This window comes from Cucurbita moschata, unplaced genomic scaffold (assembly GCF_002738365.1).
Source record: "Cucurbita moschata cultivar Rifu unplaced genomic scaffold, Cmos_1.0 Cmo_Scf00031, whole genome shotgun sequence".
Classification (NCBI taxonomy): Eukaryota; Viridiplantae; Streptophyta; class Magnoliopsida; order Cucurbitales; family Cucurbitaceae; genus Cucurbita; species Cucurbita moschata.
Genome location: NW_019268547.1, coordinates 269,042 through 294,457, shown reverse-complemented (window position 1 = coordinate 294,457; position 25,416 = coordinate 269,042). Strand labels below are relative to the sequence as shown.

Sequence of the window (25,416 nt, the reverse complement as noted above, 5' to 3'; positions counted from 1 at the left end):
GGTTACGGAAGACGAGGCCACTGACCCCATCCTCTTGTTTCCATTATCAAAAATAATTAATAATATAATATAATATTTTATTCTTCTTATTTTTTAAAATTTTAAAAATTTAATAAAAAATATATTAAACTTTCAAATATTTTATTTATTTTTTTTTAAAGATTTATACACTCATTCGTATTTAATTAATTAATAATTTTAATTTTTTATTTGATTATTTAATATTATGGTATGTGATTAATATTTTGGGTGTGTCGCGATGAACTAAAACGTTTTAGTATTTAGTGATCAAATTTCATAAAAATTATCGAACGGGTCATTTTGAAACAAAGTGTGCACTAATTAGCACTAATTATCGGTCAATCGCAGCCAAACTCGACTCGGGTACTAGTCAAAATCATCCATCATATTTTTAACTAAAAAAGAAAAAGAAAATATTGACCAAATTAATTTAATTTTGCATATAATAATAATAATAATAATAATGGGACACAAAATGGTTGGTGAGTGAGAATAATTTTTGCATTGTTGAAATTGATTGAAGCATTAATTCTTTGTTTAATTATGATTTTTGATGTCATGGTCATATATTTAAAATAAGTAAACTTACAAACCTAATTGTAAATACCCAAAAATTGGAGGGTAGGGCCAAAAAAACATTTTGGGGAAAATACCAAACACCTCCAAAGATGAATTAGGTAGGGAAGTAATTTCTCCCCATTTTTTTCTAATTTGAAGGTTACCGACAGGCTCGAGTCCTGATGATGGAGTAGGAGTAGAGATGTTCACTTTACCTGCCCCGAACGTGGAGACAGGAGATGAAAAGGAATGGAAAGTATTTTTTTTCTCGTTAAATAAATGGGGTTGCGACCAAGAAAAATATCCAGCCATAACTACTCGTGTGTAGGAGGCAATGTATTGTAATATAGCTGAAGAATCTGCTATTTCGGCTATTATGATAGTGGTTGCATTGACCTCATTTCCGGTAAAGTAGTAACTATTCACTCAATTCTACGCCCGACCCCTTTTAATATAAATATATTTCTATTTTGGTGTTTTAAAAAATTAATTAGTTAAAACAATATTAAAATATTAAAATTTGAGTTCTTTTACAAATTAGGTGGTGGGTAGAATATTATAATTTATTGGTTTTTTTAAAACAATTTTTTTAACAAATATTATATTAAAAACCAAAACTTTAAAATAACTATTTTTTAAAGAATAATAAACCGCCAATAATATTTGGGACTTCTTGAAACAGAAGTATCAGGGAACAGCTTGAGTCAGACGTGCACAATTGTCAGCTCTTTGCTCGAACTCTCATAATTGTCGGTAGAAAAAAATTCATGGAGAAGAGATGACAGACATTGACGTCATAGAAAAGATCCTATGCTCGATCGAGGAGTCTAATGACGTGGACTCCTTATCCATTGATGAGTTACAAAGTAGTCTCTTAGTGCACGAGCAATGCATGAACGACCATGTTTGTGAGGAAGAACCAGGTCTAAAAGTCACACGTGATGGAAGTTTTGGTAGCAGAGGAAGAGGACGTGAAGAGGTTGACAAAGCTTTGATAGATCAACTGTATAATGTTACAACTATCATGGATTAGGACATTACCGGTATGAGTATTCTAAAATGGAGAATGACAGAACAAATAGAACTATTAAGGAACAATATTGCTTCAATGCTATTACCGAAGATCGTGCAAGAACATGACATTGTCCATATAGATGGCAACCAAAGTGAATTGGGTAGTCCGAATCGGTCAAGTTATCGAGTCATATGAACATCCAGTAAAAAATGACAAAAAAAATGGTTTGAAAAAATTAGTGCAACAATTATATTGTAATTTTATATATAGTAATTGATGAAATAAAAGTTAATTAATAGTAATATAAATTAATTGAAAAAAAAATATGTTTAAAAATTGATAAACATTTATTTTTAGTATTTTTAAATGAATTAAAATTTCTCATTTATTTATATTTACACCAAAATTGGTTAGAATAATTATGTCATAACAAATTGCAAAGATTTAAACGTTACCATAGGAATATGTTTTAATTATTATTCGGTCTCACTTTGACTAATCTTATTAGGGGCGTTTTTATGATTCAATGAATCCAATTCGAACAACTTAATTCAATGAATCTATTGGAGAGGTGAACGAAACATTCTTTACAAAGGTGTGGAAACCTCTCCCTAGTAGACGCGTTTTAAAACTGTGAAGCAAATGGCGATACGTAACGGGTCAAAGTGGACAGTATTTGTTAGCGGTGGGTTTGGGTGGTTAAAAATGGTAAAGAGCCAGACACTAGGCAGTGTGCCAGGAAAGACGTTGTGCCCCCAATGGGGTGGACTGTGAGATTCCACATCGATTGGAGAGGTGAACAAAGTATTCCTTATAAGAGTGTAAAAACCTCTTTGTAGTATATATGTTTTAAAACCGTGAGGCTAACGGAGATACATAACGAGCTAAAACGGACAATATCGGTTAGTAGTGGACTTAGGTTGTTACATAACATAACATAAACAGTGGCCGACAATATCTGTTAGTAGTGGACTTAGGTTGTTACATAACATAACATGTACAGTGGATAAGTTTGAACTCTACTCGGGTCCTCGTGTCACTAACCCAAATAACCCGAAGTCTTAGATTGATCCAAAAATTTTCCTCAGCCCAACTGAACTCAACTTCTATATTCTACTAAATATTATATTTCACAATTAATTTTTTTCCAAATATATTTAAATCTTTATAAGGAAAGCAAAACCTAAAAGGTTTACTAAATTAATTGATGCTATAAATACAACTAAAAAAGAAAATGATTAATAATATAAAGAATTTTTTTTAAAAAAAAAATCTTCAATATAAATAATAAAAATAAAATTTTTACCAAATTAAGAACCATGGTGGAATATATATTTAAATTGTTTTAATTGTTACATTAAACTCATACAAAATAACTAAAACAAAACATAGTACAAAGGTTGCATGTTACATGTTACATGTAAGTAACCAGCTAGCTTACATTGTTTGGTCGGCTTTTATGTCCACACAACTTGTTCCCCACCTTTGTCCACTAAAAGTTTAGCTTTCAATAAGAGCGGGAATTAAATTATGTTCAAATTAACAATAATGTAATATTACGGAGGAGTCGAGGCTTAAAAACTTCAAGGAATAATCAATTTAAGCATAGTTCAACCGGTTTAGACATATAACTTAGATCAACATGTTACTGATACCAATAGTTCATGTTTACAGACATACCAACGAGGTCGTAACACAACATGTAGAGAAGATAAAGAAGTACGTAGCTGCTAGCCTTTTCTTTTTCGACCCTTTTGTGGCATTTTTGGTTTAGATTTGAACGGACTGTGTCGTTGATTTGCAGTTGGATCGTCATAATCATTGATATTCATAATCAAAGACTTTTTTCCCAACATTATTGACATCTTCATATCTTCGTCATGTTTTCCTGTATAGACACAAATAGTATCACCTCGTGATATGTTTGTTAATTTTGTTAAAATTTTAGCTTTTTCTCATCTCAAAAACTTTTATTTTTGTGTACCGACGTCTATTTTATTTTTCTAATAATACTAATAACAGAGTAGGGACCGAGACGGGTTGAAATGGATTGTAAACTCTATTGTAAATGAGTCAGGTAGACCCAACCAATAAAAATTTAACCCGTGAATTGAACCAACATCCATGTCAACGAACATCCATCCCGACTTAAAATTTAATTTTTAATTTAAAATTGAAGAAAAGAAATGCATTAAAGTTTAGATGGGTAGAAATAAAATAGGATATAAAATTATATAATAAATAAATAAATAAATAAGAAAGAATCTTTTATTGAATGGGGAACCTGGCGATGCATTATTTGGATTTAAAATTGACCACTTGCTTCAAAATATTTATTATTTATTTATTTATATTTTTTATTTGTGCTTTATCACGTGCGAATGCATTTCTCGGGATATGGTCACGTGATTTTTTAACAATTTTTTCAACAACAACAAATTATTTGAACGGGTGTCTGCTTTTTCCTACTTTTTGGATGTCGCTTTTAATATTAAATATAATATTTATTATTAATTTTGGGGAACAATCAGATCTAATTAAAAATAATAATAATTCAATCCCGTAAAATTTTTAATTTTTACGAATATGTTTAAATGAATTCGACTGTCACATTTATTACCTTAAAAAATAATAAACAAACGAAATAGTTTAATTTTTTTAATATTTATCTGTAATCTTTAATAATAATCTACGGTAATGACATATCTAACGTTATGAACCAATTTTCATATTAATATCATGTCTATATCTTTGACTTAATGAGTAACGTAAAAAGATTGAATGAGACGTTTGGTAAAGTTCTTGTTACTCGTTTCTCGTTTTTTGGTTTGGTCTTTTATTATTTAAATAAAAAATTTAAAAAAATGTGTTTAATAACGATTCTCGTTAAAATAATATAAAATTATTATAAATAATTTGGAGTAATAATATCTCTCATTCTAGCTAGGTCACTTAACGGGGTGTCGGGTTGTTAATTTATTTAGACTAATTTATAAATTGGTCGACAAATTTATAAAATTTCAACGATAATTAAGTTATTCTAATGATATAGATAAAGACGAGTGAATATTTTTTTTATTAAATAAATGTTTGATAGAAGAGAGAGAAATATAGGCATATGCATGAATATTGAAAAAAAACAAAATTTTAATAAAAGTTTCTCAAATTTTGGTGTTTTTTTTTAAGAAACAATACAAAAAAAATAATAATAAAAACGTTATAAAATCATCTCTAAATTGATAAGGGGATACAAATATCCTAAAAATATAATTAAAAAAAAATACATTGACCAAAATAATTTTATTTATGTTTGATATAAATATAGTTTTTTTTATTATTATTCTTTAAAAATATTTTCAATATATTATTTTAATTTTTTTATTATTCTTTAAAACTATTTTCACATGCATTATCCAAGTTCAATGAATCAAGAGTACAATCATTATTTTTCTTTTAATGCACAAAAAAAATTGAGAGAAAACCAATCATATATTTTATTAATACAATAAAATTTCATATTTATAACCATATATATATATATAAATTATATTAAATAAATCAATTTAAGTATAGTTCAACTAACGTTCATTTAAATCTTTTCTTGCTATCTATTATTAAATAAAAATAATTTATTTTGGGTGTAATCTTTTTGAGATTTGAATGTGTTTAGTTCTATGGATAAAATAAAATAAAATTATTTAATGAGATTACCATAACGTGTTTGTCTGATTTTATAATTTGGGTTAGTTTAACTTTTCAAAAAATCAAAAACTCGATTCGGTTGGTGGGTTACCATTTTTTTTGTCGAGTCAACTCAACCAATTTGAAAAATAGGGATATAACTCAACTCTAAGTTACCGTACTTTTAAGATTATTTGACATTTGTAACCAATGTTAGTTATTCATTCTGACTAGTGAATGTTTGATATTACGATATTTTCTTTCATTATTAATATAACGTATGTTTGGGATAAATTAGATTTTTTAAAAAATAATTTTTTTAAAAAAAAAACAACTCTACAACCTAACTCAACTAAAAAAAATAGAGGGTTGGATTGGTTTCGATTGGATTGTGAACTCTATTCAGGTTGGTCCAAAAGAATTTCCCAACCTAATCCAACTCAACCCGTGTACACCCCTATCTCGTAATTTCTATTAAACGCGAGTTCGAACAATCTTATAGCCCTAAGAACCATTATATATAAATTTGAGTTTCTCACTCTCATATATTCAACCGTTACCGACATCGTAGCAGCATACTTGAATGTTTTTACGATGAAGTTCGGTTCTAAGCGTCTTGTTTTAAATTTACTCGGACCATAAATGAACCTTAAACCGACCTTTTTGTTTTTCAGTTCATCAAAATGAGGTGAGCGTTTAAAATCGTTCGATTTTAAGAATGCCAAAACCGCTCAACTATGTTCGAATCGAACCCAAATCAAATAAAATTCATAGCCTAACACTTCCAAAGAACAAGACATACCTGAAACTGGCAAGCACCAAACTATGAGCACCATGAACAGCAACAACGAACATAAACGACCTGCCCTTAGTCCCATATCTCCCTCTTCCTCCCTCTTCCACCTCTGTGTTAATGTGTTTATAAAGAACAGCAGAAGTTCATCATAGACGCCATTAATGGCCGCAAATTATAACACATGAAGATGGGAGTTGACCTGTTTCCCAAATAATGGGTATATCCCACGTTTCTCATCCACATGATTGATCAATCACTACACTTTTGAGTTGATCATAGCCGTCCATTTTCATGGTCAACGGCCTGATCAGTTGACTTTTGCTATGGCTTAGTTTGCCAGTAAAGGAAAGTGCCCTAATTTTGTAAGGCACCCCACTATTCATAGGGCACCGACGGCTGATTGCTCACGGGTGGTTTCACATGCTTTGATCTTATGAATAATTATGGAATTGTAAGATTCCACATCAATTGAGGAGGAGAACGAAACATTTATTCTTATAAGGGCGTGGAAAGCTCTCCACTTTGTTTTAAATACTACTAGCAGATATTGTTCACTTTAACTTGTTACGTATCACTATCATTTTCACGGTTTTAAAACCATCATTTTCACAGTTTTAAAACCATCATTTTCACGGTTTTAAAACCATCATTTTCACGGTTTTAAAACGCATCTGCTGGAGAGAAATTTTCACACTTTTACAAAGAATGTTTCGTTTACCTCTCCACTTGTTGTGGAATTTCATATACAATCTCAATGGCGAACGATTTTCCTACCATGCCATTGATGGGAAAGAACCAATGCACTTTCTCTTCCTGTCCAAAAGAAGTGGATTGATGACAGGGGAAGAACAATGAGCATAAAAACGTTCTAAGAAATCCCACTATCAAAAGCCATATAAAGCAACTACCAAATCTCAAACCTGTTCATCTCATCAACTTTGGTTCCCAAACTTCATTGTATTTTAGGTTGACTTAGGGCATGTTACTCCCTTTGAATCATCATTAGTTCAAGTACAAAAGAAATGATTGACTTCATACCTCAATAGATGGATCCCCTCCATTAGTTTGGTTGAGGCGAGTTCCTATCAACCAATATCAATTCAATACAATCACCAATTTGAGCTTAATTACCATTCTAAAAGTCGACAGTTTAATTTTTACCTCTGCAGCTGTGGTACTAAAAAAACATACACAATCAATCGAGTTCCCAATCTCACGAATGGCCTCGGCCCCAACTACTGTTCTCATTCTGACTCGTCAGCATATACATACATGTCTAAGGGAATTTGAGAATAGAAATCAGAAATCCATCATATTACAGAAAGATCCATCCGAGGAAGATAACTGATTGTGCTTTTACTTCACCGTTTCTTGAACCCATATTTCTTGCGTTCATAGAACAAGTCTGTTTTTGCACTGCCTAAGTTAACAATCTTTGGACATCCATCTCTGTCTTTCTCCTGCTGTGTACACTCTTTGCAGTAGTAGGCATCTGAGATTCCTACTCCTCCACAGATCACACACCGCCCTTGGAAAGACCCGTAATTGCATTCATCACAAACCCGAACGAGAGTACAGGGACGGACATAAGAATCACATATTACACACTTCCCGTCGCACTTCTCACAAAGTCGGCCAATGGCGATTCCTGGCTGCTTTCTGCACATAATCAAATCGGGATGATGCTTGGCCATGCTTTTTGCAACTGCAACAGTCTTTCAAGTTCCTGTCAATTTTGTAACCTGCAGATGGATTTTCAAACCTGAACTTTTAGAATTAACTTCATGCACCCCACCAAATGAAATCTTAAACACAAATAAACGATTAGGCATATGAATTAAGCCACACAAAAAGGATGGAAGAGTAGCAACCCCTAGTGTTTGTAAATATGATCTCATCGAGCTTCTCGCCACAAGCAATGAGACCGTTTTTGTATTAAGTCACAATTGAGTAAGAAACCATTTTGGTCGTATTGTATCCAACTAAAGCAAATAAGAACAGATTCAAATGACTGATGTATATCATTAGAGTCCCTTGATATTTGGTCAATGAAGCTCAAGCACAGGCTAAATATGATACATAGCTGCACAACAGCAGATTAGAATCAAACTTCAAATTTCACTCTTCTTATGAAGTGTGAGCCCTCACATCGGTTGGAGAGGAGAACGAAGTATCCTTATAAGGGTGTGGAAACCTCTCCTTAACAGACGTGTTTTCAAACCTTGAGGGGAAACCCGAAAAGGAAAGTCAAAAGAAGACAATATCTACTAGCGGTGGGTTTAGGCTATTACAAATGGTATCAAAGCCAGACACCGGTCGGTGTGCCAGCAAGGAAGCTGGGCCCCGAAGGAGGTGGATTGTGAGATCCCATAACGGTTGGAGAAGGGAACGATGCATTCCTTCTAAGGGTGTGGAAACCTCTGCCTAACAGACGCGTTTATAAAACTTTGAGAGGAAGCCTAGAAGGGAAAGCCCAAAGAGGACAATATCTGCTAGCGATTAGCTTAGGCTGTTACATAAAGCTACTACTTTAAAAGAAACTAACAAATTTGCATCCTAAATATGATATATATTCACAATGAAGTTGGAATTTCCCAAACAACTAGTAAATAATTTAGCTAAAAACTTGATAAAATTATTGGCCAACTGTACTTCCATCCCTGAACATTTAAAGTGCATGCTGACATGCAAGGATAAACAAAGCCCACTCAAACAACTAGTAAATAATTTAGCTAAAAACTTGATAAAATTATTGGCCAACTGTACTTCCATCCCTGAACATTTAAAGTGCATGCTGACATGCAAGGATAAACAAAGCCCACTTAAGTATATATGGAAAACACAATCGAAGCTAAAAAGATATAAGCTAGATGATGTGTCTAGTGAATTTCACTACAAGCTATCACTGAGGAAGGAAATGAATTTGGTTGTTTGAGCCTTCAAGAATTTTAATCACACAAAAATGGAGGAATGGCTCTTCCAACTAGAGTCAACTTCATATCGAAATGCACCTATATAAATTGAAAGATGAAATTGAGCAAAGTAAATTGAGAAAAAATAAATGTGAGCATTTCATGACAGAAAATGACATGTAGAACTCTTGAATGCGAGCAAGGTTAAAAATTAGAAACTTCTCTTGTAATTCCTGCTTTCCATGTTTGGTCCGTTACCTTGGATCGAATCCTGTCTAAGGGGTCTATGGTAATCAGGCCATTTTGTTAATTTTTTTGTAAGAGGGCAACTAAGTTCTTATTTTTGGGTTCTTTTCCAACCCATATCGTAAAACATGTTGAGCCAAATCTTGGTTCATGTAAAACCTACTTTATTTAGATCGGAAAGATCAAACGATTTTACGAAACCATGTGCTATGGCTTGAATACGTAGTCAATCCTATTTATGATGGGAGAAGTTGACAATTGAATCCAATTTTACCCATTATTTTTCATAGGAAGGACCTGGACCATATATTGTTTTACATGAATTTCATGAATTTCCAATCGCCCTGTTGGGAGGAGCTCATAGAATAAAGTGATTGGTTCATTCCCATTTAACTGAACGATTACTCCTAATGAACAATTGAAAAATATGTCTAGAATCATGTTTGAAATCAGATTTGAGTTTCTCAGTGTTTGATTCGTATTCCAATCAATAATATGTCTGGATTCATGTTCTTATTTCCATAAATTCAAAGTATCATTGGTTACTGCATTGGTTAATTGAGGGAGAGAATTTCAATTTTCAAATAAGCAAAACTCATATACAAATCAAAATAAGGTTAATCAATCAAGCTAGGAATGAAAACAGAATTAGATGACTGATTTATGTCCGAATCAGAACAGCTTGCCGCTAGGCTGTTCTATTCATTAGACAAGTCCTAATTTGTGTTTTTCAAGTGAGAAGAAAGACATAGATGGAGATCGGAAGAATACCGGTAACAATGCAGTAGAAAAATCAGCGGCAAGACTGCTAGGAGGGAGGCTGCTGCAGCGGCGGCAACACTGAGCTTCTGAAACGGAGGAGGAGAGGGCGGGGAGCACGGATGAAAGAGTTAGGGCTTTACTCTTTTTTTTCTTTTTTTTCTTTTTTTGGCTAATTAATAAAATGCCTTAAAAATTTGCCATTATTTCAAAAATACAATAATATCCTTAAAAAAATTTAAAATATATCTTTTAAAAAATAACTTCTTGAAAAAAAAACACTTTAATTATATATATACACATATATGATGCTTCCTTGAAGCTTCATGATTGAAAATGATATAACCTCAAGATATGCCCAATTTGTTTATTAAAACTTAAAAAAGAACATTGAAATTAAGAATCTTTCCAACGTTATGTCTTATCCATTTGGTTCCTTCAATTTGGCATAAAAAAATAATCTTAGGTTTTGTTGTTATGTCTTCAAATATGAACGCATTATAAACGTAATATAATTGATTAACACGTGTATCTAGAGATTAAAATATGTTTAATTTATAGATTTTCACTCTTAATACATATATTTAGAAATAACCATCTAAATGGAACATCGGAACAACATCGACAATGATATCGATGAAAAATTGCTACAGCGAAATGGTGTCGATGGGAGGTACGACGTATCGCACAGAAAACCTTATTCATAAGAGGATTGTGGATGAAGTGACAAAGGACACGAGGAAGACAAGTATTTGTTGGACATCATAATGTCGTTTGAGCTACTTCAATAGTGATTTGAGCCTTTAACAAAGGGATAATCCGGATAGATCAGTTGATCATAGTCATTCGTGAGTTCCTGACCTACCTAATACTTGGGCAAGTAATTTACAATATTCCTTATGCCCGATAGAATTCGCGAAGAAATAGATGGTTTTATCATTAGTTGAGATGAAACATGGTAATACAAAGGTGAAACTAGATACGTTCATGTAATTGGTAGCGTCGAGGCGTTGTAGGGACTACCTAAATGCGGCAATAAATTAGAAGGGAGAAGGAAGAGATTTTTTTGTCTATTAGCTTAATAGGGCTGAGAACGAGGGTGACATTATATTTCGATCTTGCCCCGTCCGGTCACCTTGCCTTTATATATACATATACATACACATACATACATATATACATACTTAATAAATATTTTTTTAATAATTATTGTATAAGACAAAATAAATAAACAATTAAAATCAATAAATTGGAACGGGAGGGAAAAAAATATATAATTAAACTTCTAATTTTGTTCAGATAAAAAATTAGGAACTAAATTTATAATTATTAAATTTATTTTATTTTAAAATTCAAAAGAATTATATCATTTGAATAAAATATAGATGATAATTAAATTATTATTTGGTAAAATAACTTCAAATTGATTAATAATTTAAAATTAAATGTAAACACATATTTGTATTTATCTGTATTTCAGATATTTTCCTAAATTTCCTAATCAACCCTGAGAAGAAAATAATTAACACAAAACGCAGCGTTGCATGTGATAGAGACGTTGGTACATGACGTGTTCTCCAACGGTCGCCTTAAGGAAAAAATCAAAATACTTGAAATTACAAAACAGCCCCTTCCTCACGAGTCATTGGTAACGGTAACTTCCCAGAACTCTCCTGAACTCTGATCTTTAGGCCCACCATTGCTCACACCTTCAGTTTTTTTTTCAAGTCAAGAATTAATTGAATCCCACTTTTGAAATTTTTATGATTTTTGACTTCTTTTTATCCACAATTACCTTATTGCCCTCCTATTTCTAAACACTATTCCATTTTTACCCCTAATATTCCCTCTCTTACTCCAAACAACGAAGGATAGTGATGGAAACGGGAGGAGAAATCTCTTTCTATTCCGAGTTTAACCAAGGATTCCCCCGGCCTTAAACGAACATCTCTAAACAACGAAGGAATACTTAGTACCAGACATTGATCTTTTGGTCTCTCATACATCAAACCCGACACAAAATTAGCAGCCACGGTATGACGACACTCGAAATTCATTAACTTTCAAGGTTCATTATCTACACTTTTTACCGAGTATGCCCAATAAATTTTCAACGCGTACGATAATTAAGTCGGCACACGTCCATAGTTTCAATACCTTAATGCTTAAGGTGTAGATACTGTTTTCACTGTTTGGACTTAGTCATCCTACATTGAAAAAGACACAAATGTATCATATGTAACATGTTTCTTTATTTTTCTTTCTTAATAAATGGAAACGACAATACATTATGTTCTTTGGCTGCCGACTCGACTATATCCCTTGACTTAAGTCAGAAACCAAAAGCATAGAGGGGCAAATTGGGTATTTCACATGGTGTGAAAAAGAATATTTAGTCAAAATGCGTTAAAAATGATCCAAATCCACCTGGCCCACCCCCCGCTATGAACACGCGCTGACCCATTCCCCATTTATAGTCCCGTTTATCTTTTCCCATTTTTTCGAAATCTAAATTAAATCCCTTAAATTTCAATTTCATTTGAAGAAAATTTCACTTCTGGGTGTTTGATTTTCTCTGTGTTCTTGAATTTGGGTCTTTCTTTTGGAAGATGTCGGTCTCCGTCGCGGTGTCCAACTCGCCGGGATTTTCCCCTTCCTCCTCGATGTTCTGCAACAAGACGTCGATTATTTCTCCGGCGCCGGAGGCGCTGACACTCACTTTGGCTCATTTGAATTCCTCGTCTTGCTCTTCTTCGCCTTCTTCGCCTTCTTCCCCTTTTCGGATTCGGTTTCCGAAGCCCCCTTCTGGGCTTTCCGCAGCGGCGGTGGCGGTGGCGGTGGCTTCCACCTCTTCTCCTTCATCGGCGTCGTCCGGCGCGATATTGAAAAGAAAAAGACCGGCGAGGTTGGATATTCCGTTGATGCCGTTGAGTTTTGCGGCTCCGGTGATGCCGTCGCCGTCGTCGTTCAGGGAGGTCGTGGAGGCAGAGAGAGATGGATACTCTGTGTATTGCAAGAGAGGGAGGCGGAGAGTTTCCATGGAAGATCGGTATTCCGCCGTCGTTGATCTACGAGGAAATTCCAAAGAGGTAAAAATCGTTTAAGAAATTCGATTTTTAGAGGATTTCTGGGTTATGGGGCTTAATTTTGTCTTGTTGTTGTCGATTTTTCAGGCGTTTTTTGGTGTTTTTGATGGACATGGCGGCGCAAAAGCTGCAGAATTTGCAGCAAATAACTTAGAGAAGAACATTTTGAATGAAATTGAAACAATGGCTGATAACGACACTGATTTTGAAGAAGCCATTAAACATGGCTACCTCACCACAGATTCTGAGTTCCTCAAGGAGGATCAACGCGGTGGCTCATGTTGTGTGACAGCCCTGATCAAGAAAGGCAACCTCGTCGTCTCCAACATCGGTGACTGTCGTGCTGTTCTCAGCAGCCATGGCGTTGCTGAGGCTATCACGTCGGACCACCGCCCGTCCCGGGAAGACGAGAGGCAGCGGATCGAGGCCACGGTAAGAATTGAAATGGTAGATGATGACGACGATGACGACGACTACGATTGAACTGAATTTGGTGGCTTTTGTGTTTGTTGCAGGGTGGATATGTTGATATGTGCAATAATGGGGTTTGGAGAGTTCAGGGGTCTCTAGCTGTCACAAGAGGAATTGGGGATGCTCACCTCAAACGATGGGTGATACCTGAGCCCGAGACGAGGGCGATTCGTATCGAGCCTCGACATGAGTTCTTGATCTTGGCCTCTGACGGATTATGGGATAAGGTAAGCAATTCTAGTACACTCGTTTTAAAACCGTAAGAAAAATGACCAAAACATATCATATCTACTAGAGTTGGGCTTAAACTGTTACAAATGGTATAAGAGCTAGACACTCGGAGAGAGAAACGAAACATTCTTTGTAAGGGTGTGGAAAACTCTCACTAGTAGAAGCATTTTTAAAATTAATGGTCTAAAATAGACAAAATATCTAGTAGCGGTGGACTTGAATCGTTACAGAATCAAACCCGTTCGATCAAACGATTGTGATCGTATTGAGTTGTTTGGTGGGTTTTGTTTTTTTCAGGTGAGCAATCAAGAAGCAGTGGAGATTGCACATCCATTGTGCGTAGGGACTGAGAATGCGCAGCCATTGGTGGCGTGTAAAAAGCTTGTGGAGCTATCAATTTCAAGGGGCTCAGTTGATGACATTAGTGTAGTACTCATTCAATTGCCTAACTTCATCTAAGTGATATCAATTCTTAAATGTACTAACGAATTTTGTATCTCTGTTGAGTTTTGTTAGTACCGATCATATTCTTTTGTATTTATCCCGCCAAATTTTAATAATATTCATTTTCATATCATCTCGAGATTTAACCTTCTTATCAACTGAGCTATACTTAATTTTGCTTCCCACCAGAAGCTTTATCCTTGTTGATAGGACATCATGCATGTTGCCATGTGTGTAGTTGTTGCTGTTATAGAACACCATGCATGTTGCTCACTTGTTGTAGTAGTTGTTGTTGAGTTTCTTAATTCCTCCAACGATTTGAAAATCACTCGTCGTTTGTTGCTTTATCCAAAACGAGGTCTAAAAAAAATTTATGGAAGCAACTAATTTTATAAATTAGACAAGTCCATGGTTCAATTAAGGGAAAGGATGATAACGATCTTAGAGTGACAAATGTTATATGAACACGACTCTCCACAATGTTAGATGACTTTGGTTTGAGCTTCCCAAAATGCCTAATACTAATGGAGATTTGATTATAAACCTAGAATCATTCCCTAAATTAGCCGATGTGGACTTTCATCCAACCACAAATACACAAATTATGCCTAACTAAAGCAAAACGTCTTGAGTCGTTTCAAAATGGTTGACTAAAAGTACTAGTTTTATGACGACAAGTTCATGGTTCGATTAAATTAAATGACGATAACGATCATAGAGTTATAAAGACTCGTTTTAGCAACATAATGGAATAATAGTGTTTTAAGTATATATATATATATATAAACAAACGAGAATCGAAGTGAAAGTTCGAAGCAAGAGAAGTGGGAAACCAATTATTTTATTATTTAATTTTAAAAAATTTGAAAAAGTAAAGAAAATATGCTGATTTTGAGTCAACGCGTTCTTGAATTCTTCAAATCCATTAATTTTAATTTAATGCGTCTTTTGTACTTTCATTCTTTCGCATTACTAATTCCAATAAATAAATAAATAAATATATATAGTATTTTTTAACACGTTTTTTTCTGAAAATTTGGAGCTACACATTTAGAAATAAGCTATAATTTAAAGTTTTTAAAAAATATTGCGTGTTACTTAAACAATATATTTAATTTTAAAATAAACAAATTCATTTAAAATAGTTTACAATCTACAATATAAAATGAAAGTTCAATAGCCTCGTAGCTCGTGATGTTATTTGTGTTGGCCATTTGATCTAAGCTTCATTTGAAAAAAAAGATTAAAATAGCATAGATTAATTCGTTCTTAAAGTCTGGTGTTATTAGTTGGTTCGATGTATTTAGAATTTGTTTTCAATTGAGGTTAATTTTGAACTATATGGTTGGCAGGCGGTGAGAAGGTGTTGGTGTGAGGCAGCGTTTAGAGATGTCCACGTGGCTTTCTCGTTCCCATCCTCGCCCCCTATTTCATTCTTCATCCCTGCAAAAGTTCGCATTTATTATTGCGGGGATGAGGTTAAATGTAAAATTTTTTCTTCTATTATTTTAAAGTTTTCATTTTTTTTTAGTGTAATATTTGTTAAGTGTGGAATTGGGAGGGTAATACTGTCCCCGACCTCATTTATCTAACAAGAAAAAAACGTTCTCCTCTTCCTCCCCCATTTCTTGGATAAACGAGAAATTCTCTCTAAGTTCGGGGTGGGTCTCCGTGGGGTCCCACTTCCATGGGTAAAATGGATATGTCTAGCAACGACGAGCTATCGAGAAGAAGAAGAGAGAAGGGTATAATGGGAATATGGGAAATAAGAGGGGTAGAAGGGGAAATGGAGGGGACAAGTTCGAAATATTTAGAGTTTGTAGTAGACATAAATGTACTTAGTGGATAATTGGTATTTTATTTTAAAAATATAGTTATTATTAAAATTTGTTGAAGTTTTTATTTTTATTTTTAATTTTTTTTAAGGGTATTATTATATTCGAGATCAATAATTTACTTGAAATACTTGAAATGAGTTTGAAACCCTAAAAATGTGTAGATTTATTTGTTCCAACTCCAAGTGAAGTTCATCTTCATTACCACTTCTCCCATATATAAACCCTACTTTCTCCGCCCGCTTTCTCCCCATTCCGATCTGTATCTTCCAATCTCGCCGTCCACTTTCTCAACCAACCCTAAACCCTCATCCATGGCGAGCGCCGATACCGAACGCAGAGAAGAGGAGGAGGCTCCGGCCGCAGAGGATGAAGACACTGGAGCACAAGTCGCCCCAATCGTTAAGTTGGAGGAGGTCGCCGTTACCACCGGTGAAGAAAACGAAGACGCTATTCTCGATCTGTAAGCTTACCTCATTACTTGTTTTTTTTTTTTGTTTGTTTTTTCTATCGGATTTGCTCAGCCTAGGTTTTAAGTCGGATTTGTTTCATATTCGTATTCGTTGTTTTAGGAAATCCAAACTGTACCGATTTGATAAAGATGGAAACCAGTGGAAGGAGAGGGGTGCTGGTACGGTTAAGTTTTTGAAGCATAGGGAAACTGGAAAGGTTCGCCTTGTTATGAGACAGTCTAAAACCCTCAAGATCTGCGCTAACCATCTTGGTTCGTTCTCAATTCGCTGCTTGTTCCTTCGCTTATATATCAAGCTCCTTTTAGTTTAGGGTTTTTGTTACTTTCTTGGTTTTGGTGGTGTTCTTCATTTTTATTGATTGATTTGTTGTGATTGTAGTTCTTCCATCAATGTCGGTTCAAGAGCACGTTGGAAATGACAAGTCGTGCGTGTGGCATGCCACTGACTTTGCTGATGGTGAATTGAAAGATGAGCTTTTTTGTATCAGATTCCCATCTATTGAGAGTGAGTACAACTCCGATTTTTTTTTTTTTTTTTCTCTCTGAATCTTTGCTGTTGATTTACTGATAGACTCTTCTAGACTTTGGATATATTGATGTCTGGCAGTGGGCAATGTTCGTATTAAAGATCGTTCTTATATTGTTTCACGTTTTGTGTTTTCTTTTCCACTCCAAAACAAATTATATGCTTGAGCTCTCTAGTTGTCTCTGGTTTGAAGTACCACTAGGATAATTCTTTTCATTGACAGTACTTGGTTCTACTGATGGTATAGTACAGTTTTAATCAGTTCATGATGGTAACTTTATCCATGAAACTTCACTGCTCCGCTTATTTTTACTGATTGTTGCTCCAAATATGAATATATTTCTTTTCATTTTCGTTAACATTTGTTTTTCCTATTAAAAAAATGGGGAAGTTCTCTGTTCAGACATCCATCTCTGTTAGTATACACAGTTTCTTCAAGTATCTAATTCTGCAAGTGTTAACTTTGTAAGTCAGTTGTGGTGGTGGTAATGGCAGAGTTGGAGATCGGTGCCTGAAAAGGATTGTAGTATAGGATTGTTATTTTATATGGTGATGGTTGCTAATAAAATTTGGTAGGATAAAGTAGGTAAAAAGGTGAGTGCTTTCGTTGATGTATACTTAGCTGTAATTTTATTTCAGAGGATCTTAGTAATGAAAACCAGTAGAAAAAATGGTGGAAGATGTTAATTGTATGGAAGGAAATTTCATAGTTAACAATTATCGGTTGCTGCTGTTGCCCTTTGAGTTGTGTAACTGATATATTGTACGTTCAATGTTTCATTTCTAGTGTATTTGAAATGCGGAAAGATGGCTGTTCCCTTTTGTATTTCACAGCAGTTTTAGCTCATTTTATAACTTTTCCATTTCTTTTAACTACTCAACTGTCTTTTACCTCTCCTGTTTTAGGGTCATTTAGTCCAAAATATTTTCAAATTTCTAGTTTTGGCTTGTTTTTATCGTCTCTAGACATTCTTAGTGTCATCTATTTCTCCCTTAGTGTCTTGCTTGTATTTGGGGTCTGTATCAGAGGTAGGTTTGAATAAACTGAAAGGTAGAAATTCCAGGACTTACCAATGCATACTTGTTTCCCATGGAACAGCTATAGAGCTTATAGAGTCAGCTTGGCTTGAAATGTTGCAGCCTTTCCCCCCATTAGATATGAAATATTTTCTTTGTACTACATACACTGCAAAACCTTCATGGAAACACCAAAGAAGTCCTCTAGTCCCGAAAGACAGATAACTTATTAATTGTGCTTGTCCACTTTTTTCCGTCTTGGTTACACTTTTCTTTTTGGTATTATTAGACTGCAAGACCTTCATGGAAACATTCCAAGAAGTTGCTGAGTCCCAAAAGAAGAAAGAGGAAAATAAAGATGCATCTGCAGCAGCTGGTCTACTTGAAAAATTGAGCGTTGAAGACGAAAAGAAAGCCGAGAAAGCTGAAGATAAATCTGAAGATAAAGCTGAGGACACACCTGTAAAATCTGAGGAAAAGGGTAAACCCGAGGGCGAGGCAGAGAAATCAGATGCAGAAAAGAAAGAGTAGAGAGCCTGTTTCGCCTGCCAAGGCATATACGGTAGCTCCTCCTCTATCGGATATATCTACAATGAGGTGTTTGACCTCCCATTCATCCATGTCTCTTGGTACATTAAAACAGTCAATTCTTGGATTGGTTGGTTGACTTTTCTGGGCTGGGAAAATGAGAGTCGTCTAAATAGTAGTTTGTTTGGTCAGTTGGTCGGTTGGGGGAGTCGGTTTTCTATTGTTCTCCCTCCTTTCATTTGAAAATGAGATTGATTTGGAGTCAGTGTTGTGTGGTGGTGGGCGTGTTTGTGAATCCTCCAAGGTTAAATAGCATTTTTAGAATACGAACAAGTTTGTGTGCAGGGCAGAGATATTTATAGTTGTTTTTGGTTGAGGAAAACATGATTGATTGGTTGTGTTGTGGTCTTATTATATTATTCAAGTTCTATAGCTTTACTCTGGGCTGCTTTCTATTTATATTGGTTTGTAGATGATTGTGTTCTTTGAGATTGATGGAAACAGGTTAATAGTTTATTTATTTATAGATCTCAATCAATGATGGAAATGAAAGATGGAAAGAGGTTTTTTATTGAGTAATATTTTGTTTTGTTGTGGTCATTAAAATCTGAATTCACAAACAATTAGTAGTCTTTTCTCTGTCGAACCTGTCACTATCTGTTATACAAATTTGTTCTCCATTATTCTGCTCTCCATACTTGCTTCTGCTGCCATTTGCTTTTCACAGTAACATTATTGTCGATTCTTTTGCTCTCCATACTTGCTTCTGCCTGCACCATCATACAAGTAAGGAGTGGAAGAGAAGAAAATATCAGCATTTCGTAGTTCCAATGGAACTCTGTCCTTATAAAACGTTTGTTCGAAAGTATGGTTTCGATTTTGTCACAAAATTGCGCTTTATGTTCAATTGACTGGAAAACAAACATATCATCTATAGAAGAAACACGCAATGATGTCAAATTTTAGTCAAGCAGCACAAACTATACGAGTAAATAATAAATATTATGTCTTTCCCAAACCCGCTTGAAATTACCTGTTTGTAATAATTGTCTATAATGAACCACCTACTTGCATTCAACGCTACAAAGAACGTAAAATAAACCCTACCGATTCTCGGTTCACCAACAATAAGAACATGAAAGAGAATTAATTTATGGAGATCAGATAGTGAGTGGTCAGTAATTATGTCAAATAAAAAGATGTAGAGAATTAATTTTGGATATAATGTAGAGCAAATAGAGAAATTGGTCCAACTAGCCTTGAAAATAATGGATGGAAAAGGAAAATAAAAATAAAAGTTAGAATCCTAAATCCCACATCGGAAAGTAAATGGGGGAGGGACTCAAAAACGTCTATAAATAAGACCTCATGCCCCCTTTTATTCGGAACAAACCATCTGTGAGGGGTAGAGCAAATTCATCGTGCAACCTTCTGCAACCGAAAACCACAATCCTCTGATAAACAGCCAATCATCAACTTCTTATTTGTCGTCAATCTTGTGTTGGATACCATAATTTGGTAAATTCTTGATCCATGGACTGGAGGAGTGAGTCAGTGACCAAACAATCCAGAAATTGTGGTTTCTGGATTGTGAATTTTTGGGGGTTTTGGTAACAAGTTGATGCATTTGTTTGTTTCAATCTCAATTTGATCTTTGCCTTTGTTCTTTGATTCTGTTTTATTTATTTATTTATTTTTTTTTTTTTTTTTTTAACTGATTGATTGTGGGATTTTGAGTCCGAGAGAAAAGAAGGTTCAAAGATGGAAGCAGCATTTGCCCTGTGGCTGCGCTCATGGAAATTCCATTTTTAGATAAAAGCCTTCTTGATTAAATATTTTACTTCGACCATTCTAACTTCCGACAAACACATCGAATGGATTACCAATTTCGTATGCGGCCATTTCAATCCAATTCTGTAGGCTACCTAAATCAAATTGCAATTCTCTCTGTTATTTTTAAGCGTTTTATTTTCTTCCAACGACTTTCCTCTCTCTTCCCTCTTCTTGGCAAACGATTTCCTCTCACACCAGAAAAGGATTTCCCTCTACGAAAAAAACCAGTGGAAGCCATGTGGTATATCATTGCGGAAGAGCTAATCTTATCAACAGTTAAGTTGAATAGCTTAAGTGGTTAGAGCGTCGACTTAATAACACACAGGTCTCAGGTTCAAGTAGAAGAAAATGCAAAGGCACCCTGGGAGCCAATTCAATTGAAGAATGCTCAAATCGGTGAAAGAGGCGAGCAGCAAGAGCACTGGCGATGAGTCCTCACAAGCTTCTGTGGCCCGAACCACGTGCGCAGCTTGTCTTGGGGCATTTACAGGTTTGTTGTTAAATTTTTAAACATACATCCTAAACGTTACTATCAATTCATTTGCTAGCCTTTGCGAATCAAATTGGTTTTATCACACACACGACAGAATGTGTTAAGAATACCATAAGCTTTTGGATATAATGAAAACTACATTACATAAGTTCTTCAATTTCAGACCATTGACTAGGAGAGCAGTTTGTTCCAAAACTAACATGTTCCCGGGGAGTTTTCAAAATAAGTTTCTGATACGACAGTATAACAAAACGGGCTTCCTCCAATATGGACCAATGTGGGCTTCAATCATGGGCTAATTTTGGCATCCATTATGGGTCACTTTGGGCTTCCAACATACCCACTTTGGGTTTCCACTATTGTTCGATTTGGACTTCCACTGTGTGCCATTTTGGGGCTCCACTGTGGGCCAGCAGATTTGGGCCACCACTGTGCACCGGCCGATTTGGGCTTCCACTGTGTGCCAGCAGATTTGGGCCACCACTGTGCACCGGCCGATTTGGGCTTCCACTGTGTGCCAGCAGATTTGGGCCACCACTGTGCACCGGCCAACTTTGGGCCTACACTGTGGGCCGGCCGATTTGCCCCTCACTGTAGGCCGAATTGGGCCTCCACTGTCGCGCAGACCAATTTGGGCCTCCCACTGTGGGCCGTCTGATTTTGGGCCTCTACTATGAGCGGAATTGGGCTTCCACTGTGGCCGGCCGATTTTGGGCCTCACTGTGGGCCGGCTGTTTTGGGCTTCACTGTGGGCCGACGAATTGGGGCGGAATTGGGCTTCCTCTTTGGGCCTCCACTGTGGGCCGACGAATTTGGTCCTCGCGATTTGGGCCTCCACTATGGGCCGCCTAATTTGTGCATCCACTGTGGGCCGTCTAATTTGGGCCTACAGTGTCATTCTTCCATCAAGTTTCCAATGAAAAGGAAGTGACAAAAGCAAAGCCACGCACCGCACAACAACTTCAAATAAAATACCACAAGACAGGACAAGACAAGACAAGCATCATATTTTTTCATCATCCGGAAGGCAAAAATCTCCGGCACTGAACAAACCAAGCAAAAATGTGTGTGTGTATATATATATATATATATATATATTGTCTTCTGCAAATTACTCACTCTTGTTTGACTTCTAACCTCTTTTGCAGCATCTTCAGCTCAGGTCCTCCTGCACACAGACTCCATACTATCCCTGAATGAATTCTAGAACTCCTTTCACCACACTACCCACTCCATTCGACATTGACAGTGACTCGAAATCTCATTTTTTTTAAAAGGAAAAGAAGAAATGGAAAGGGACTCCAACCAACCAAAGTACAATTTAGACAGACGACGACTCCCACTCTCTCCCCCACCCCAGAAAGAAATCCAACCAAGAACTGACTGACTATTATGTTTAAATGTACCAAGACAGACATGGATGGAAGAGAGGTCAACTTCTTCATCAAAATCTCTGATATATCCTCCTCCTCCCCCTCAGCAGGCTACTCATCATTCTTCTTCTCTGCATCTGATTTTTCTGCCACATCCTCCTCCTTAGTTTTCGAAGGTGTCTCCCCAGCTTTATCTTCACCTTTCTTTTCTTCAACACTCAATTTCTCGAGTAATCCAGCAGCAGCAGATGCATCTTTATTTTCCTCTTTCTTCTGTTGGGACTCGGCAATTTCTTGGAACGTTTCCATGAAAGATTTGCAGTCTGGGACAAATAGAGTATTTGTTACCAAGGGAATGTAAACCAACTATCTTTCTTAATATAGAATAAAAATGATAAGATGAACATTCAATATAAAAATCTTTACAAGTGCTAGAATTTTTATTTTATTGCAGTTCAACCACATGCGTGAGTGGGAGATTTAAACCTCTGACCTCTTGGTCAACGATTTATGTTTAACGACACTTGGGTGTGGTGTAGGTAGAATTTTTAGATTTTTAAAACGTAGATATGCCCCATATATCCACTGATCAGTTCCAGGACAATTAAAGGAAATAAGATTTGGTTTAAAATAACATTAAAATTAAAAAAGGAAAAGTAGTAAAATAAGTTGAGTTGAACAATAGAAAAGACAGGTAAAGAAATGAGAAACTGAATAAAGAACATGAATAGTGTCCGAGCGTCTAAATCTAAAAAAGTAATTGTGCATGCCCCAACATGCCTGTATCCAAACTAGAGAAAGTATGACTAACAAGATTTTTAGGAGCACAACTAATACAAATGAATGAAAGGTTAACTACAAAACTTTTTAACTTTTGTTAGTTTAGAAGTTGAAAGATTTCAAAGAAAATCTGATCTCTTCTATCATCATGAATTGATGACAAAGTACAACCACACCGACCCCAAAAAAGGAAAACGAATACTCCTTGATTTATCATTTATCTAATGCTCCTATCTCATCAAGAGTTGCAACGATAAGTAACCTAATTTAATTCCCATGTAAATTTGATTGACATATACTGATTGAAGACACAGCAATAAAAGATTATGATGAGTGGACATGGACGATCTCCTACAACAGGAGATAAATGATTTAAACTAATAAATCAAGGCAATTGAATTAGATGTCAGGGAACTTGATTTATCGTGAAATATGCTTATTAAATTGGTCTAGATAAACAATTTAAAACAACGGAATTATGACCATCCAAATCAAACCTATCCCAGGGAACGAAGAAAATCCCAATTGCTTCTTTCATTTCACCTTCCAATCCTCCTACTTTGCAATTGTCGCAATCCTCTAAAATCACAATAAGTACTCCAATTACCCACTTTAACAACTTAATTTAATTCTTTGTATGCCCCAAAATAAAATGCCAGTTCATCTTCCACTTTACCCACCTATCTCCTAAGTTGCCACCACAAAAATTTTCTCTAGTCACCATTAAAACCACTCTCCTCTTCGATCTCTTTTCCTAATCAAATCCTCTTAGAAAAATCTCATTAAATAAAATAAACTCTAACACTTTTTTCTTTTGGGCAGCCAAACTCCTACTCTGCTACTGTCATAATGTCACACACGAATCAGGATATCAGAATTTTCAGAATTAGATAACTAACAAAACCAAGCAATCCCTATCTTATTAAAAGAAAAAATGTCAGTTCAAATCCAAAGGATTATTATCAATGGTCAAGTCAAGAGGAAAAAAAGTGTTGACGAGGCCCAAGACAACCCTATATTATTACAATAAGACAACCCCTATCTTTTCCTTCTCCTTATGAATTATGTTTTTTTTTTTTTAATGAATAGTGAATTAGATAACTAGAGATTTTAGCAGTTCTATAAGGAGAAGGAAAAGACCACAACAACATGCCATACGATAGAACATCTATCATCTTTTTGATAATTCCCTGCTATCATGGATTCAGAATAAAACCAAAAACAAAAAAAGCCTCAAAGAATCCATCAGCCAGTCTAACCTGCAGCATAATTTCAGGGAAAAAAGTTGGAAAATTGTACTCACTCTCAATAGATGGGAATCTGATACAGAAAAGCTCATCTTTCAATTCTCCATCAGCAAAGTCAGTCGCATGCCACACGCACGACTTATCATTTCCAGCGTGTTCCTGAACCGTCATAGACGGAAGCACTACAAAAGCACAACAACCAAACAATTAACTATAGAACTCAAAGGAATTCAATTGGATGCCCATAAGGAATAAGGAATCGAGAACGAACCAAGATGATTAGCGCAGATCTTAAGCGTCTTAGACTGTCTCATAACAAGGCGAACCTTGCCAGTCTCCTTATGTTTCAAAAACTTAACAGTACCAGCACCCCTCTCCTTCCATTGATTTCCATCTTTATCGAATCGGTACAGTTTTGCCTTCCTAAAACAGTGAATAACCGGCGGGAAACAAATCACACTAACGAACCAAAACGTAAATTTGAGAAAAACAAGATTTAGATAGAGAAAAGCGTACAGATCGAGAACAGCGTCCTCATTTTCTTCACCGGTGGTAACGACGACCTCCTCCAACTTGACGATCGGGGCGACTTGAGCTCCAGTGTCTTCATCCTCGCCGGCAGGAGCCTCCTCAGTGTCTCTACGTTCGGAATCGGCGCTGGCCATAGATGAAGCTTTGTTATTGCAGAGAAAGGGATCGGAATTTGGGGGAAGGCAATGAAAGTGAGAGAAGAAAAGATTAGGGTTTTTATATAGAAGAAATAAAATAAGTGAGAATGAGTGAGAACCCACACTGCCCTCTTTGGATTTATCTTTTTAAATAAAATAAATAAATAAATTTGACAAATAACAGAACTTTAATTTAAATTATTAATTCCGTAATTAAAAAAATTTAAAATATGAATATAATTGAATTATTTTTAGTAATTTAATAATTAAAGATTTGTTTTGGTACGCCTTGGTTGAGCTGTGATTATTGTCTTTGAGTGACACAAACGTGATAGACCATGCACAAGCTACTAAGTCTTGGCTTTTAGCATTTTCTGTGGGCTGGCAGTCCTGGTTTTTCATGTTTTTTTTTTTTTTTTTTTTT

At 35.3% G+C, this 25,416-nt stretch overlaps 5 protein-coding genes across 5 annotated transcripts; 2 read left to right on the top strand and 3 right to left on the bottom strand.

The window, feature by feature from the left end:
* Positions 1–3,137: 3,137 nt before the first annotated feature.
* On the bottom strand, positions 3,138–7,338 carry LOC111464728. Its single transcript, XM_023108971.1, has 4 exons — positions 7,233–7,338; positions 7,110–7,153; positions 6,078–6,178; positions 3,138–3,482 (listed from the first exon to the last, which is right to left on the bottom strand). Exons 1-4 carry the CDS (start codon positions 7,317–7,319, stop codon positions 3,325–3,327), a joined length of 390 nt encoding a protein of 129 aa, XP_022964739.1. The 5' UTR covers positions 7,320–7,338; the 3' UTR covers positions 3,138–3,324.
* LOC111464729 (PHD finger-like domain-containing protein 5B) lies at positions 7,107–10,156 on the bottom strand. Its single transcript, XM_023108972.1, has 2 exons — positions 10,001–10,156; positions 7,107–7,813 (listed from the first exon to the last, which is right to left on the bottom strand). The coding sequence occupies exon 2, from the start codon at positions 7,763–7,765 to the stop codon at positions 7,433–7,435; it is 333 nt and encodes a 110-aa protein (XP_022964740.1). The 5' UTR covers positions 7,766–7,813; positions 10,001–10,156; the 3' UTR covers positions 7,107–7,432.
* Positions 10,157–12,506: 2,350 nt separating this feature from the next.
* LOC111464681 (probable protein phosphatase 2C 25) lies at positions 12,507–14,354 on the top strand. The gene is made up of 4 exons (XM_023108905.1): positions 12,507–13,077; positions 13,162–13,506; positions 13,590–13,772; positions 14,074–14,354. The coding sequence occupies exons 1-4, from the start codon at positions 12,598–12,600 to the stop codon at positions 14,233–14,235; spliced, it is 1,170 nt and encodes a 389-aa protein (XP_022964673.1). The 5' UTR covers positions 12,507–12,597; the 3' UTR covers positions 14,236–14,354.
* A 1,856-nt stretch (positions 14,355–16,210) lies between these two features.
* LOC111464892 (ran-binding protein 1 homolog a-like) lies at positions 16,211–19,057 on the top strand. The gene is made up of 4 exons (XM_023109173.1): positions 16,211–16,518; positions 16,628–16,779; positions 16,907–17,032; positions 18,360–19,057. Exons 1-4 carry the CDS (start codon positions 16,370–16,372, stop codon positions 18,599–18,601), a joined length of 669 nt encoding a protein of 222 aa, XP_022964941.1. The 5' UTR covers positions 16,211–16,369; the 3' UTR covers positions 18,602–19,057.
* A 2,825-nt stretch (positions 19,058–21,882) lies between these two features.
* Positions 21,883–25,100, bottom strand: LOC111464836 (ran-binding protein 1 homolog a-like). The gene is made up of 4 exons (XM_023109087.1): positions 24,841–25,100; positions 24,596–24,747; positions 24,381–24,506; positions 21,883–22,620 (listed from the first exon to the last, which is right to left on the bottom strand). Exons 1-4 carry the CDS (start codon positions 24,987–24,989, stop codon positions 22,409–22,411), a joined length of 639 nt encoding a protein of 212 aa, XP_022964855.1. The 5' UTR covers positions 24,990–25,100; the 3' UTR covers positions 21,883–22,408.
* Positions 25,101–25,416: the final 316 nt, after the last annotated feature.